Source organism: Podarcis vaucheri (genome assembly GCF_965113315.1).
Source record: "Podarcis vaucheri genome assembly, chromosome: 7".
NCBI lineage: Eukaryota > Metazoa > Chordata > Lepidosauria > Squamata > Lacertidae > Podarcis > Podarcis vaucheri.
Genome location: NC_138765.1, coordinates 20,826,255 through 20,840,185, shown reverse-complemented (window position 1 = coordinate 20,840,185; position 13,931 = coordinate 20,826,255). Strand labels below are relative to the sequence as shown.

The following is a 13,931-nucleotide window of genomic DNA, read 5'->3' as shown; positions in this document are numbered from 1 at the left end:
ATTCACCACCTACTTTGGATCCCACCCTTTGGCATAGCCTCCCTGCACCACCCTTCTCCTCCTGTCTCTCACCTACAAGAAGCCGCTCCGTTTCAGGCAGTCCCTTGAAGATCCTGCGAAAATCCTCGTTGCGCTGCTTGTACGTGGGGCTCAGCATCTGCCAAAGACAACCAGGCCCTTCAGGATGGAAGCATTCCCTTCCTGTCTCTCCCACGGGACCCTCGGCCCAAGAGGCACCCAGCTCAGAAGAAAACTATCTATGCCCACTTCCAGCACCATGCAGAGAGCTGGAGGCAGGAGCTATTGGTTTAGCAGGGCCATCCTATGGCATGGGATAAGAGAGCAACTGGGATGACTTTTATTTTCCCATCAACGGCCTCGGCCCAGTATACACAAAGGAGCATCTCCACCCCCATCATTCGCTGAGGTCCAGCTCCGAGGGCCTTCTGGGAGTTCCCTCACTGCGAGAAGTGAGGTTACAGGGAACCAGGCACAGGGTTTTCTCGGTGGTGGCGCCCGCCCTGTGGAATGCCCTCCCATCAGATGTCAAGGAGATAAAGAACTACATAACTTTTAGAAGACATCTGGATGAAGCCCTGTATGAGGAAGTTTTTAGTATTTGACATTTTACTGGTTTTAAATATGTGCTTTAAGCTGCCCAGAGTGGCTGGGGAAACCCAGCTAGATGGGCGGGGTATTATAACCACCATCACCACCTTAAAAAAAGAATGCCACTCTTCCTACAAGGAGCTACAAACAGTATACACAGGCCTCCCCATTTTATTCTAACAACCCTGTGAGGTCGGTTACGTTGTGAGATTAGATGGCTCAAGGCCACCCGCCTGTGGCTCACAGCTGAGTGAGGATTTCAACCTGGCTCTTCCCTCTATTTTAAGTCCAGCACTGGGGCTGCGTAATTAGCGGCTTAAAACACAGCGGAGGTCATTATTTTCCTCAGTTTGGATCAAAGCTGGTTTGGGGGAGGGGGTGAATGGATCAAAAAGCAGTATTTCGTAAGAAACAAGAGGGGGTGGATAGATAAGGCTTGTGGCTAACCTCATGCACACACCACTTCCCAAGCCTGGGGTGGGAGTACACTAGATGCAGAGTAAACAGGAGTGTGTACACAGCCTTGCAATCTGAGGCTGCAGAGACCTGCTGGTTGGAGCGGAGGGTCTGGGTGGGGGTGGCAACTGATAACCTCAGGGGATGGACAAAGGGCCTCAGAGCTTACAGAAGAGCTTCAGAAAGGAAATGCAATGCACAAGCTGTTTAGGGGGTTGATGTAGTAGAAGGAAGAGAGAAGAGCAAGGCAAGACCAGGCTGCGTTTTAAGCTGTGTACATAGACCCAGTGTGGTGTAGTAGTTGGACTACACGCACCCTGGAGGTAAAGAAGCAGAACCGAGGAAGGAGGGAGGTGGTGGGGTGCTAAGCAAAAGTCAAGAGAAGTAGGAAGAGCGAGGCATCTCACTTACTCTGTCCAGAGGGAGCGTCTTAACCCAGGGAGCAAGGGCAGCAGGCGAAGGAGGTTTCCAAGCAGCATCAGCGTGGGTTGCAGGGTGTGGGGGGGGGGGGCGCACGCAAAGAAAGACAGCAGCAGCGCTAGATTCAGAAAATTCAGCAAACGGACTGGCACAAGAATGGACAGGTTGCAGCGCGGGGTGGAGAAAGGGCAGCGCGCCAACACAGCGAAGAAGGCAAGGTGCAGGATTGGTGCGATACCATCAGCCCAGAAAACGGGGGTGGGTGGGTCAAGAACGGGGCTGACAGTGGAAAGGGGGGGCGGGGAGCGTGGCTGGCAAAGTGTCAGCGGAAGGATGGGGTTAAAACAGCAGAAGCACAAAAGAGGAAGATCGGAGAGGAGAGGGAGGGAGCAGGCTGGGGCAAGGGGGGTGGGGTTCTCGCAGGCGCCCCGAGGGCCATGGAAAGTGCTCGGGAGGAGGTCGGGGCGTGCTTCCTTTTTCGCAGGGGTCGGATCCCGAAGGGGAGGATGTGCAGAAGGGCCGGGGAGGAAGTAAAAGTGGGGGCGCAGAGGAGCTGGGGAGAGTGAAAGGAGGGCGGCGGAGGAAAGTTTCTGGAGCCCATCGAAGACGCGGAGAGGCCTCCCCCAGGGACAGCTCCGCAGCTCCTGTTACACCGCCCAGCCATTGGCTGCGGGTGCCTGGGTGTCACTTACAGGAAACAAAAGGGGGCTGGGTGTCAGGCTGCAGTTAACCATCTCCTGCCCACGTGGGGGACTCTGCCCCCGGCGAAGGGGAGGCGACCTCCGCCGTCCCGCCTCAACCCCGGCGCCCCGCTTCACTTCTGAAGAATTCCTCTTCCGGAAGCCGTTGCAAAACACACGGAGAGATAAAACTCAGCGGCGAGGGATTCACGCTCTTGCACGCTCTGCAAGACACCGTCTTGGTCTTTCCCTATGTATTACTAGATTCCCGTCGGCCTGGTACTGAAAAGATTCCGAGGCTGAGCCTTCCTTCTTCGCTCGAAGGATTTTTTAATATTGCCCCCTAGAAAGGTTCCCAGGGCAGCTTACCCAAAGAAGTAGGAAGAGTGATAAGAAAAAAATAAGACGCCGATTAAAAGATTAGGTACGAAACTCGGCAGCGGCAATGGCAAAACGGGTTCGATCCGCGTATGGGGCAGCGGCATATTCCTGCATTGCAGGGGGTTAGACTAGATGACCCGCAGGATCCCTTCCAACTCTAGGATCCTGTGATTCCCTGCCATGCCCTCCACATCCGCTGCTCTTTGTTCTACGCTTGCTGCCAAAGCAGAAAGGGGGAGATATATATATATATATATATATGCTTTCGTAGATTTTCACGGGTATAGGAATGCAGGTTTTGGTGTCTTCGGGTGTCTTCCCGTGTAAGAGTCGGGGTGTCTGTGCGACGTTTCGACGAGGTCTCACTCGTCATCTTCAGGCTGGTGCTTTCGGCTTCTTGTTACTGGAACAGAGCAGAGTCTGGTGTTTGAGTTCCTATAAATACTGTTGAGGGGTGTGGTGTATAGCCTCCAACGTTCTGGGCAGAGAGGAAGTTCCTAGATTAGTGTGCCTTTTCTTCTTTTGTTCCTTAATTACTTGAGGGATATCTTGGGTGATTTCATGAGTGATATTCTGAATATCACTGGGTGGGTCATTAATTACTTGAGGGATATCTTGGGTGATTTCATGAGTGATATACTGAATATCACTGGGTGGGTCATTAAGTGTAGATTAGTTGCTAAAGCTCTCGTGTCTTGACCTCTTGAGCTTGTGAAGAGTTTTTCTGAGAAGATGGCTGTGCTGCATTTAGTTGTGCTCTGGCTTGGCTTCGTGTATAGGGGCGAGCTATGGTTTTGTGCCTTGTGCTATAGTGGCACCTCCGGATGCTGCACCCCCCTGCAATCCCTACACAGATCTGGCTGGCACAAGGCACAAAACCATAGCTCGCCCCTATACACGAAGCCAAGCCAGAGCACAACTAAATGCAGCACAACCATCTTCTCAGAAAAACTCTTCACAAGCTCAAGAGGTCAAGACACGAGAGCTTTAGCAACTAATCTACACTTAATGACCCACCCAGTGATATTCAGTATATCACTCATGAAATCACCCAAGATATCCCTCAAGTAATTAATGACCCACCCAGTGATATTCAGAATATCACTCATGAAATCACCCAAGATATCCCTCAAGTAATTAAGGAACAAAAGAAGAAAAGGCACACTAATCTAGGAACTTCCTCTCTGCCCAGAACGTTGGAGGCTATACACCACACCCCTCAACAGTATTTATAGGAACTCAAACACCAGACTCTGCTCTGTTCCAGTAACAAGAAGCCGAAAGCACCAGCCTGAAGATGACGAGTGAGACCTCGTCGAAACGTCGCACAGACACCCCGACTCTTACACGGGAAGACACCCGAAGACACCAAAACCTGCATATATATATATATATATATATATATATATATATATATGTAACTTACCTATAAGATTGGGGGAGGGAGGAATAAGAGATAATATTGCCCCATCCCACAGTCTTGTCTAGCTAACCCTTGTTCCCCACCACCAGCCATGCCCCTGCCCAGTGCTTTTTTTCTTAAAATAAAATGTTTAGGGGTACTCTCATTTTCCTATTTATTGCTATGCCCCTCAGTGAGGCCAAACTTAGATTCACAAAATGTTTAGGGGTATGCGTCCCCCCAGAAAAAAAGCACTGCCCCTCCCCTTTGCCACCCCTCAAATGCTTGTGCATTTCATTCAATGAGACTAGCCAGATCTGCTCATGGAGCAGAATGGGGAGTGGGCTGTACCACTGCAGGCAGGGGTACATTTGCACACCTCACATTTTAATGTCCCTACATTTGAGTGAGGGAGGAATATGCCACAGCTAGAAATCTACCAGTGTGCCAGTGTGGTGTAGTGGTTAAGAGCGGTAGTCACGTAATCTGGGGAACCGGGTTCGCGTCTCCGCTCCTCCACATGCAGCCGCTGGGTGACCTTGGGCCAGTCACACTTCTCTGAAGTCTCTCAGCCCCACTCACCTCACAGAGTGTTTGTTGTGGGGGAGGAAGGGAAAGGAGATTGTTAGCCGCTTTGACACTCCTTAAAGGGAGTGAAAGGCGGGATATCAAATCCAAACTCTTCTTCTTCTTCTTCTACCATATCAATGGTACAGAAAGGTTCTAAGCCAGTCCCCTTCCCTGCTGTGCTAGGTTTCCAACTGCAAGGAGCATTTGTTTGTTTACATACTCAGATTATTCCCATGCCTGTGGTCTATGAAAAAGTGCTCATCGTGATTAAAACATGGCTTGGGAATATACTAAATAGACTCCCAGTTTAAGGCGCTGATTTATTTCCTACACTGCCTTTTAGGTTCCAGGATATCCTCTCCCTCCCTCGGGTTCGAATCCCCACTCAGCCATGAAGGGTCACGGGGTGAATTTTGAGCCAGTCACAGCAACCTCTCTGCCTACCAACCTCACAGGGTTGTTGACAGGATACAAATGGAAGGGGGAGGAAAGACTGCAGGCACTGCCTTGAGCTACAAGGATGAAGGGATGCAAGATGCTGATTCAGCTAGGACCTAATTTAATAACCTCACTGCAACACTGCCCACTGGGGTCCCAAATCTAGATTCCGCTCCCCACCACCACCAATGCAATGCTTGTTATTTACACTTTTTTTAAAAAATAATCTTTCGATTGCTATTTGTGTGAACGGTGTCACATTTAGAGTGGCCGTAAAAGTTTCATAAGACAAGGAACTACAATCGTCGTTAAGTAAATATTACTTAACGGTAATATTTACTTAATATGACTTAGTATTCGTAGAGTTTCTTTGTGAACCAAGGCTTTTGGCGCAGTGACACCAGGGATCGAGAACACTGTTCCTATTGAAACCAAGCACTTGCCATCCGGTTATTTCATCACCAACTGGAAATGTATTTGTATCGCCAAGGACTTTTCATAGGATTAATGTAACTCAGTACTGATCTATGTGTACAGTGTTCTATGATTTTGTAATTGCAGTTTTACGACGTTTCAATTATCTTATTGTTCAGTGCTTTGATTTTGATTTTTTTTTTTAAATGAGCTGGTGGTTTTTAAATATACTTTAAAAATAGTAATGGGGGGGGGGGGGAGGAAGTAAAACCATGAAAGCAAACCCATGAAATGCTGACCACACTACTCCAAAGGCTTTGGGCTGAAATCCTAATCACACATATTAGGGAGTAAGTTCCATTGAACTTAATAGGGCAAACCTCTCAGTAAACAAGCACAAGGGAGAAAGTTCATTAGGGTTGCCATGCGGACGGATTTCCCAATGTCAGAATTAGCATCCGGGGGGATTTTTGGAAAATCAGCAAAAAAAAGTGCAACAACTTTTTGTGTTGATATTCACTTCTGGAATTATGGCTCTAATCCTGAGGCACATACACTCAGAAGCTGGTCCGCTATGGGGCTTACTTCTTAATAAATGCCATGTTTAGGGTTGCAGTCTTACAAACGTATACACCAGGCATAGGCAACCTCGGCCCTCCAGATGTTTTTTGGGACTACAATTCCCATCATCCCTGACCACTGGTCCCGTTAGCTAGGGATCATGGGAGTTGTAGTCCCAAAACACCTGGAGGGCCAAGGTTGCCTATGCCTGGTATATACTGGTATACACACAATTTCCCTCAAAGGACCCTGGGAACTGCTGCTGAGTTAAGGGTGCTGGGAATTGCAGCTCTCTGAGGGGTAAACTCCCATTCCCAGGATTCTGAGGAGGAAGTCATGTGTCTTAAAATTACAGTGTGAGCGCAGCTTTAGTCACAAATAACTTTAAGTGGCATGAAGGCCGTGAACTGAGATGCATGTCCTTTCCAGCTCTCTCTTTTTGGATGGATACCAGAAAGGCCTGCCTTTTCATACGTTGGCAATATTGCTGTGCACTTTTAATAGCTTCTTAACGGCCCAAAGCTGGAGGCGTTCTATTCTTGTGTACACCCCAATGGAAGAACAAAAATAACAACTTACACTGTACCAGCTCTGCATTTTCTGAAAGAGAGAAAAGAGAGAGAGAGAGCGCGCGTGTAAGCCACATGTTAACCTGGGGTGATGAACTTTTTTTCAGCCCAAGCATCACACTCCCTTCCATGCAACATTTCAAGGGCCACATGCCAGTGGCCGGCCGGCGGGGACACAGGGCAAAAGTGGGCAGATTAACTAATATAAAGTTTGCCTTTATGCAGTAGGGAAATTCCTGCACACAGTTGCCCACCCCTCTCTATCCTCCACCCAAACATGTTCAAGGACACATCCGGGACAGACAAAAACACAAAGTGGGATGACAAAACAGGGCCAATGAGGGGTGGGCTTCAATCAGGAAAGGGCCAATATTCAATTTTATGCATGCCCATTAATTTTAGTTACGTAAGTATTCATTACACAGGTATAAGATGTAATTAACTTTAGTGTTTTAATTTCTGGTATATGAAGAGGAGCAGGGGGAAGCCACCTTGTGCTAACAGAAGTCCTTGCACTGGTTTATGCTAGTTAAATACAGCCTAATAATTTTAAAAGAAAACCAGACGGGGCCAACTAAACAATGCCAGCGGAAAAAGAAAACCTTAAGTGCCTGAAAGGGGGCACCTCCCATGGGTGGTCGTTCCATAATCTGGGTGCCCAAGTTGAAAAGGCCTTTTCCCTTGTTCCACCAACCAAACCTCCTAAGAGCCACCTCAGAAGCTGAGCAGAGTTCCCCAAACAGGTTCACCTTCTCTCATCTCCCGCCACACATGCCCCCGCCCATTCTACCTTGTTATTACGGATGAAGCTGCGCCCACTGAGGGGGTAGTTCAGTGGGGTGCTGGGCGGGTGCACTGGTTGAGGGGTCCGCTCTGCCGCATTCTCTGAACCTTTCTCCACCATGGCTTCCGGGGACAACTCTGGAGGAGGTCGTGGCGGCAACTGCAACAAGCGCTTCCTCAGGGAAGGGGAGCTGCTTGGGGTTGTACGTGGGGATGTGGTGCCGGTGCTGGAAGGAAGCAGGGAGGCAATTGTGAGCCGAGGCCCCAATTTAAACACTACCATTCCCAAGTTGCCCAGGAACAAAACTCAAGATGATTTCTATGCCCTTGTTTGCTTTAATTCCCCACCTTGGTCCTTCTAACCCTCTATCTTGCTTTCACCCTCCAGACAACATCCAGCTCACATGTAACCCCTAAGAGGACCTGTGTCTTTAAGAGTTGCGGAGAATTGAATGTATTTATCAGGAAGGACAGATCCTGAAGCTTAGGCTCCAATACTTTGGCCACCTCATGAGAAGAGAAGACTCCCTGGAAAAGACCCTGATGTTGGGAAAGATGGAGGGCACGAGGAGGAGGGAATGACAGAGGACGAGATGGTTGAACAGTGTTCTTGAAGCTATGAACATGAGTTTGGCCAAACTACGGGAGGCAGTGGAAGACAGGAGTGCCTGGCGTGCTCTGGTCCATGGGGTCACGATGAGTCAAACACGACTAAACGACTAAATAACAACAATTATTGAGTACATTTATTTCCCACCTGTCCTGCATGGACCTCAAGATGGCATACAGAGGAGTTCTAAGCAGAGCCAGGCCTGCTTAGCATCATTGTCAAGGTGGCTGCAGCCACTGCCATATCTTGCGGGGATACAAAAAACCAACAACCTGCCACCATTCAGTTTCTCCCATCACTGCAGGACTATGGGTGCTTCCAGACTGGGGAGATGGGGCCTTCATTTGCAAATGGGTCATTGAGAAATATCTCAATGGTTGCTGGCAACACATTGTGGTGGTGGTTACTCAGCGCTTTTTTCCTAAAAAAATGTTTAGGGGTACTCTCATTTTGACTCAAAATCATCATTTTATAGTTCATATCAGGAAAAATAAATATAGTAAATGAACAAAAGTACAAAGATTCACAAAATGTTTAGGGGTATGCGTATCCCTGTGTACCCCCAGAAAAAAGAACTGTGATTACTCATCAGAAAGGATATAACCCAGATTAAATGAGCAAAAAAATACAGGCTGGTGTTTTGATGCCAAAGACATCTGGTGGATGTTACAAAAAAAGGGGGGGAGCTTTCCATGCATGAAGAGTACCCATCTCACAATGAGCACCCATCTTGGAGCACCCTATAACAGGAAAATCTATATTCTCTGTACTATTGAACTTTTAAAGACACAGAAACCGTCTCTGCAGCTTAACAAGTATCAAAGTTGGGTTTCTTGGTTTTGTTTTTTCATTTCCTGTCCAGCAGAAGCTATTACTAGAGCAGAGGAAATGTAAACAGGAAAGCTCCCAGCTCATGAGAAGAAACAGGATCCTAATCCCAGAGTCAGGTCACCTGAGGAAACGCCAGAGATTCTAAGAGACACTCAGAAGGGGAGTGAAGAGCAAACTGGAGTCAGATTTGTGAGCAAACTGGAGTCAGATTTGTGAGGAACTAGAACCCAGGTCTTAATCCGACACTCCAGCCACTACGCCACACTGGCTCCGCATCCATACCGCCCACAAGCCATGAGGAAAGGGATTCCCCCCCCCCCCTGTTACTGTTCCTACTGGGCTCCCATCTATGTCCGTGTGTCAGCAGGTCCTGTGAAAAGCCTTTGAAATGTAGGATGGGAACACGAATATTTGCCAATGGCCTCCAGAACATGCCAAGAGAATTATTTTATAAAGAATCAAAAAGTGAGGCCTGTAGTGTGGATTACTCCTGTTCCACCCTATTACTCCTTCCATTCGGTCATCCTGGTTATGCCCCCAATAATCTGCCTTGCCACATGTTCTATAACCATGATTAGCAATTATGGCATGCACTTAAAAAACAAAAGCTAGGCATGTACAGGGATGCATAGCCATCAACACCACAGCGCACAAGGCACATTTTAAGCCTTCTCAGTTGCAGTCTTGCTTAAAAAAAAAAATTGCCCTCCTCAAATTAGCAAGTAGCCTTATGGGAAAATGTCTTTTCTCATGCAGATTGTTGCACAGAGGCAAGGAGTGATTTTTCAAAATCAAGACTGCATCTAGGAGAGAAGGCTTAAAAACCTCTCCTCCCCATGAGCTGTGCAGCCCCCTACAATTGGCATTTTGTTTTTTAAAAAACCCACAATATGACTGCTAATCAGGTCATTAATGTACCGTGTATCCTTGGAGCATGCCCGGTTCCCCTTGGGAAGTTTTTGAAAACCCCACCAGCAGCATTTAGGTGTTCTCCCCGCTTGAAGATTGCTTTACATTTCTACAAGCCGTGGGGTTCCCCCAAACCTGATACCTTCATCTTGTGAATGGGCCGTGCTGTTTTAGCGACGTAAGCAACAGCACTCACCTAGGAGCACCGGAACCAGTGAAGCTATGGAACATCCAAGCCATGTATTTAAAGCATCCTGGGAACCACAGTTCACCCCCCACAGAGCTACCATCCCAGCGCCATTTACAAACTATAGCTCCCAGGATTCTTTGGGGGAAGTCATGTGCTTTTAAGTGTTTGGCATAGAGTGCCTTACGACAATTATCCTATTTACTCCCATGACAGCCTTGTGAGCAAAGGCATAAGGAACCGAGGCTGAAATAATACAACTTGCCAAAGGCCACTCTGACAGCTCATGACTTAAGCAAGGATTTGAAACCAGGACATCCTGATCACAGGAAAACATGCATCACATCAAGGAATATTCCCATGCACTCAAATTTTCTTATGTTTTAATTAGGGCTGTCACTTCATTGGAGGAATATTAAGTGAACGATTATAAAAGCGTTAACCGATAAATACGTTAGTTAAATCTGAAAAATTTGCTCATGAATAAAACAATCAGGGGTTTTTTTTTGGGGGGGGGGACATTTGTTTTTCAACGGCGCATGACTATATCAAAGCATCATCATAGAAGAAGCATTTTCTCTTGAGTGAAATAACTCTTCTAAAAGTGAGCTGGTAGTTAAAAGGAGCTGCATTAAAATCACCTGCATTTTAAATAAAGATGAATTATGATTAAATAACAATGAAGCCTCATTGATCAGGAGGCTGTTTTAAGTTGCCCAAAATGTTTTTGCAAAATTACTGTATTTCTTTTATTGACAGCCCTAGCTTTAATCATTATGAACATGTGAATAAAAGGATGGGGTTAAAGTGCATCACCATCTCATTTAGGGATGGAATCCTGAACAGTAAGAAGGGCAGACTTTGCCAACCTGATGTGCTGGCTGGGGCTGATGGGAGTTGTAGTCCAAAACACTGGGAAGGCATTCAAGGTTGACAAAGGCTGAACTAGGGGTAACATTTCATTGGACACAATGGGAATTACTTCCAAGCAAATGCACATATAGGCTTGTGCTGGACTCCATTTCCCCCCACCATCCTTGAAATCAGAGTGATCAGAAGAGTCTGAGGCTTTTTTATTATGTGCTGAGTGGCAAACACAACCTATGTTTAAACAGTTAATTTAATAATAAAAATAAAATAAAATAAAATAAAATTTTATTTATATCCCACCCTCCCCAGCCAAAGCCGGGCTCATAGCGGCTAACAACAGTAAAATAAATACAACATTCTAAAAGCATTTCCTTATAAAATTCAAATCAGATTAATGGCAACCATTGGGCTAGAGTTCTGTGAGGATTGCCAAAGGAGTTAAAGAGTTTAATCTGTGCTAGGGCTATAGTAAGGAGGAGTAGAGAGCTGAAACTGGTCAAGACAAAACCAAACAGAATAAGAGACTGACCCATGTGGACGCTCCATAAGCTGTACCAAAGGAATGGGGAACCTCCAGGGGCTGTTGGACTCCAACTCCCATCAGCCATGGCCAGCATGGCCAATTGCCAAGGAAGATGAGAGTTGTAGTCCAACAACACCACATGCAGGGCTACAGGCTCACCCCCTGGTACCTCTTCAATCATTGATCTAGCAAGCAACAAGAATAAAACAAGGATAAAGGAAAGAGTAGCCAAAACTCCACCTCCTAAATGGGGAAGAATTGGGAAATCTGAAGTTTTTTTTAGTTTGGGGCTGGCTGGCAAATACAGTGGTACCTCAGGTTAAGAACTTAATTCGTTCTGGAGGTCCGTTCTTAACCTGAAACTGTTCTTAACCTGAGGTACCACTTTAGCTAATGGGGCCTCCCACTGCCGCCGCCACGATTTCTATTCTCATCCTGAAGCTCCTGAAGCAAAGTTCTTAACCCGGGGTACTATTTCTGGGTTAGCGGAGTCTGTAACCTGAAGCGTCTGTAGCCTGAAGCATCTGTAACCCGAGGTACCACTGTAGTGGTTTGTTTGACTGCCTATAAGGCTTGTCTACATGTAGCAAAGAAGCTGTGGCAAACTGGGAAAGAGCTGGTTCCTTTCCTTTCCAAGCCATCGGAAAGTCACTAATGGCTAATATTACCTTCCTTTTGCAGAAGGAGTAGTTGTGGTTCACTGTCTACAGGGCCAGCGTAAGGGATCCAAGGTATGGAGCTTGTATCCCACACCCAATGGGAGCATTCCCATTTCAGGCTCTCAAAAACCCTGTTGAGGTGGATGAGGCCAACAGAGAAGCAGCCAGATCAAGATCACTCTCTGTGCTTCAAGGCCGAGTGGGATTTGAATCCGTTCCTGCCCAGACAAAGCCTCAGACTCTGTCTGCTGGGCAGCATGGAATGCTAGGCACCAGTATCATGCGATTGGAGGCGATGTCAGGTTCTGCGACAATCTGCAAACAGCAAGGGCTGGGAAACTGGGAATAAGGCAGCGCCAGGCTCCCACAGACCAGGATACTGGGTGTGGTGGTTTCAGGAGACATGTTTCCTCACACTTCCACGCTTATCATCATGCACACACACACACATGCAGAGAGAGAGACCTGCCCCGATCCAGCAAGGAACTTACCAGCCACCCAAGGATCTGCCCTGTGTCCTGGTGCAAACGAGAGCAAGAAAGAAAGAGAGCGGAGGGAAATTCATGAGAACAAGAAATTAGGAGGGGGGAGAGAGAAAGGCAGAAAGAGAAGGGCACCCAAAGAAGATGAGACAAGATAAAAAGATCTGCAGAGCTGTTTGGGCTACGCAGCTCACACCGTTATTTTGGCCCTCGCTCACCCGCATGCACACAAACCCCGCCTCTGTCTGCCCTTCCCGGACAGCCCCTTGCAGCAGGTGGCTGCTTTACACTGAACAGCTGCAGGGGGAAGCATACACACAAGCCAGTGTTTTGGAGGATGGCTGTCCCAAACGCTTTCTCTATCCTCTTCCTACGGCACCCAAGCCTCTTCAGAGAGTGTAGTTCTGTCTGGCCAGCCTGTAGTCCCCCCAACCTCCGAAATCAGTATTTGTTTCTATGCCTACAGTGGATTCCTAGAAAAGAGCACAACTTTTTTAATAACAAGACAAGAGGCAAAAGCCAAGGCAAAGCCGAGCCCCCTGGCTCTCTGCCCAAAGAGGTGAGGTGTTAACTCTGGTCTCCTTCCCCCGGCATGTGCATATCCTGCCAAGTCCCTTCTCAAACACTGCTTGGGTTCCGTCAACTGAGTTTCCATTCCTTTCACTGTTCTAAAATTGGGCCTCACCATCACTGTGTCCGATGCCACGTGTCTGATTTTACAAGGGGCAACCCTGCTACCTGAAGGGCAACCTTCTATTTAAACAGAGTCTGGTTTAAACATAAAGAATCCTAAGACAGGAGTGCAGGACGGGGCTTGATGTCGCCCATCAGCAGCAAGCACTTGTGCAAGATGTGGCAGACACATAGGTTGCCTGGTCACAGTCTTCCCCGCTATGGGGAGGTGCATTGTGTTTCTATTTAGATTGCAGCAAGTCATCCTAAATTTGCATTTACGCACGTCAACTTGCATGTGCAAATTTTGTGCAAATCACTAAACCTCTTTCATGCTCATTTTGTTTATTAAATCTATATACCACGCTTTATCATAAGATCTCCGGGCGGTACAAGATAAAATCACGACATAAAGGCACAAATAAATAAGTTCTAAAAATTTCTGATGAGGCCTTTCTTTTTTTCCTTTTTGCAATGCGCAATTGCCCATCCTATGCCCCCCGTCAGCATCAAGCTTTATTGAATTAGGCTGGCCTGGCATTTGGGATTTAGTGAAACCTTTTAATCACTGCTACCACATGAGTGACCCTGGAGTTACTGGGACCAGCCTAAAAGCCGTTCCAGGTATGGGCAAGTCTCTGGCAACCCACCCACACTCCCAAATACCCATTACACCCCATTCCTGTTTGTATGCTCCCCCTACAACCCTCAAATCTGATATTCTATCTAATTCCACACAGTGTGGGTGTTTAAAACATCAAGGGTTCCTTGAAAGCATGACTGGTATAAATAATATGGCATCATTGCATTTGCCTTGTTTTGTTTTAAGTCAAGTCAGTCACACCTAAGTGTCCAAGCTAACACCTAAGTGTTCCACCCAGGACAACAGGATCAGGTCCAGAATG

General features: G+C 47.2%; 1 protein-coding gene across 4 annotated transcripts in view; it reads right to left on the bottom strand.

Moving 5' to 3' along the window:
* The window catches only part of GRAMD1A (GRAM domain containing 1A), a 54,405-nt gene that overhangs the window by 27,556 nt on the left and 12,918 nt on the right, over positions 1 to 13,931 (bottom strand). For 2 of the 4 annotated variants that reach the window (XM_082231594.1, XM_082231593.1), the window contains exons 2-4: positions 7,291 to 7,510; positions 6,511 to 6,531; positions 73 to 157 (exon numbers count right to left, since the gene is read on the bottom strand). In XM_082231594.1, the coding sequence (XP_082087720.1) occupies positions 73 to 157; positions 6,511 to 6,531; positions 7,291 to 7,404 (220 nt within the window). In that variant the 5' untranslated portion in view covers positions 7,405 to 7,510. Of the gene's footprint in view, positions 1 to 72; positions 158 to 1,056; positions 1,241 to 1,476; positions 2,223 to 6,510; positions 6,532 to 7,290; positions 7,511 to 13,931 lie in introns of those variants that run through there. The other 2 variants (XM_082231595.1, XM_082231596.1) reach the window with 2 other exon arrangements.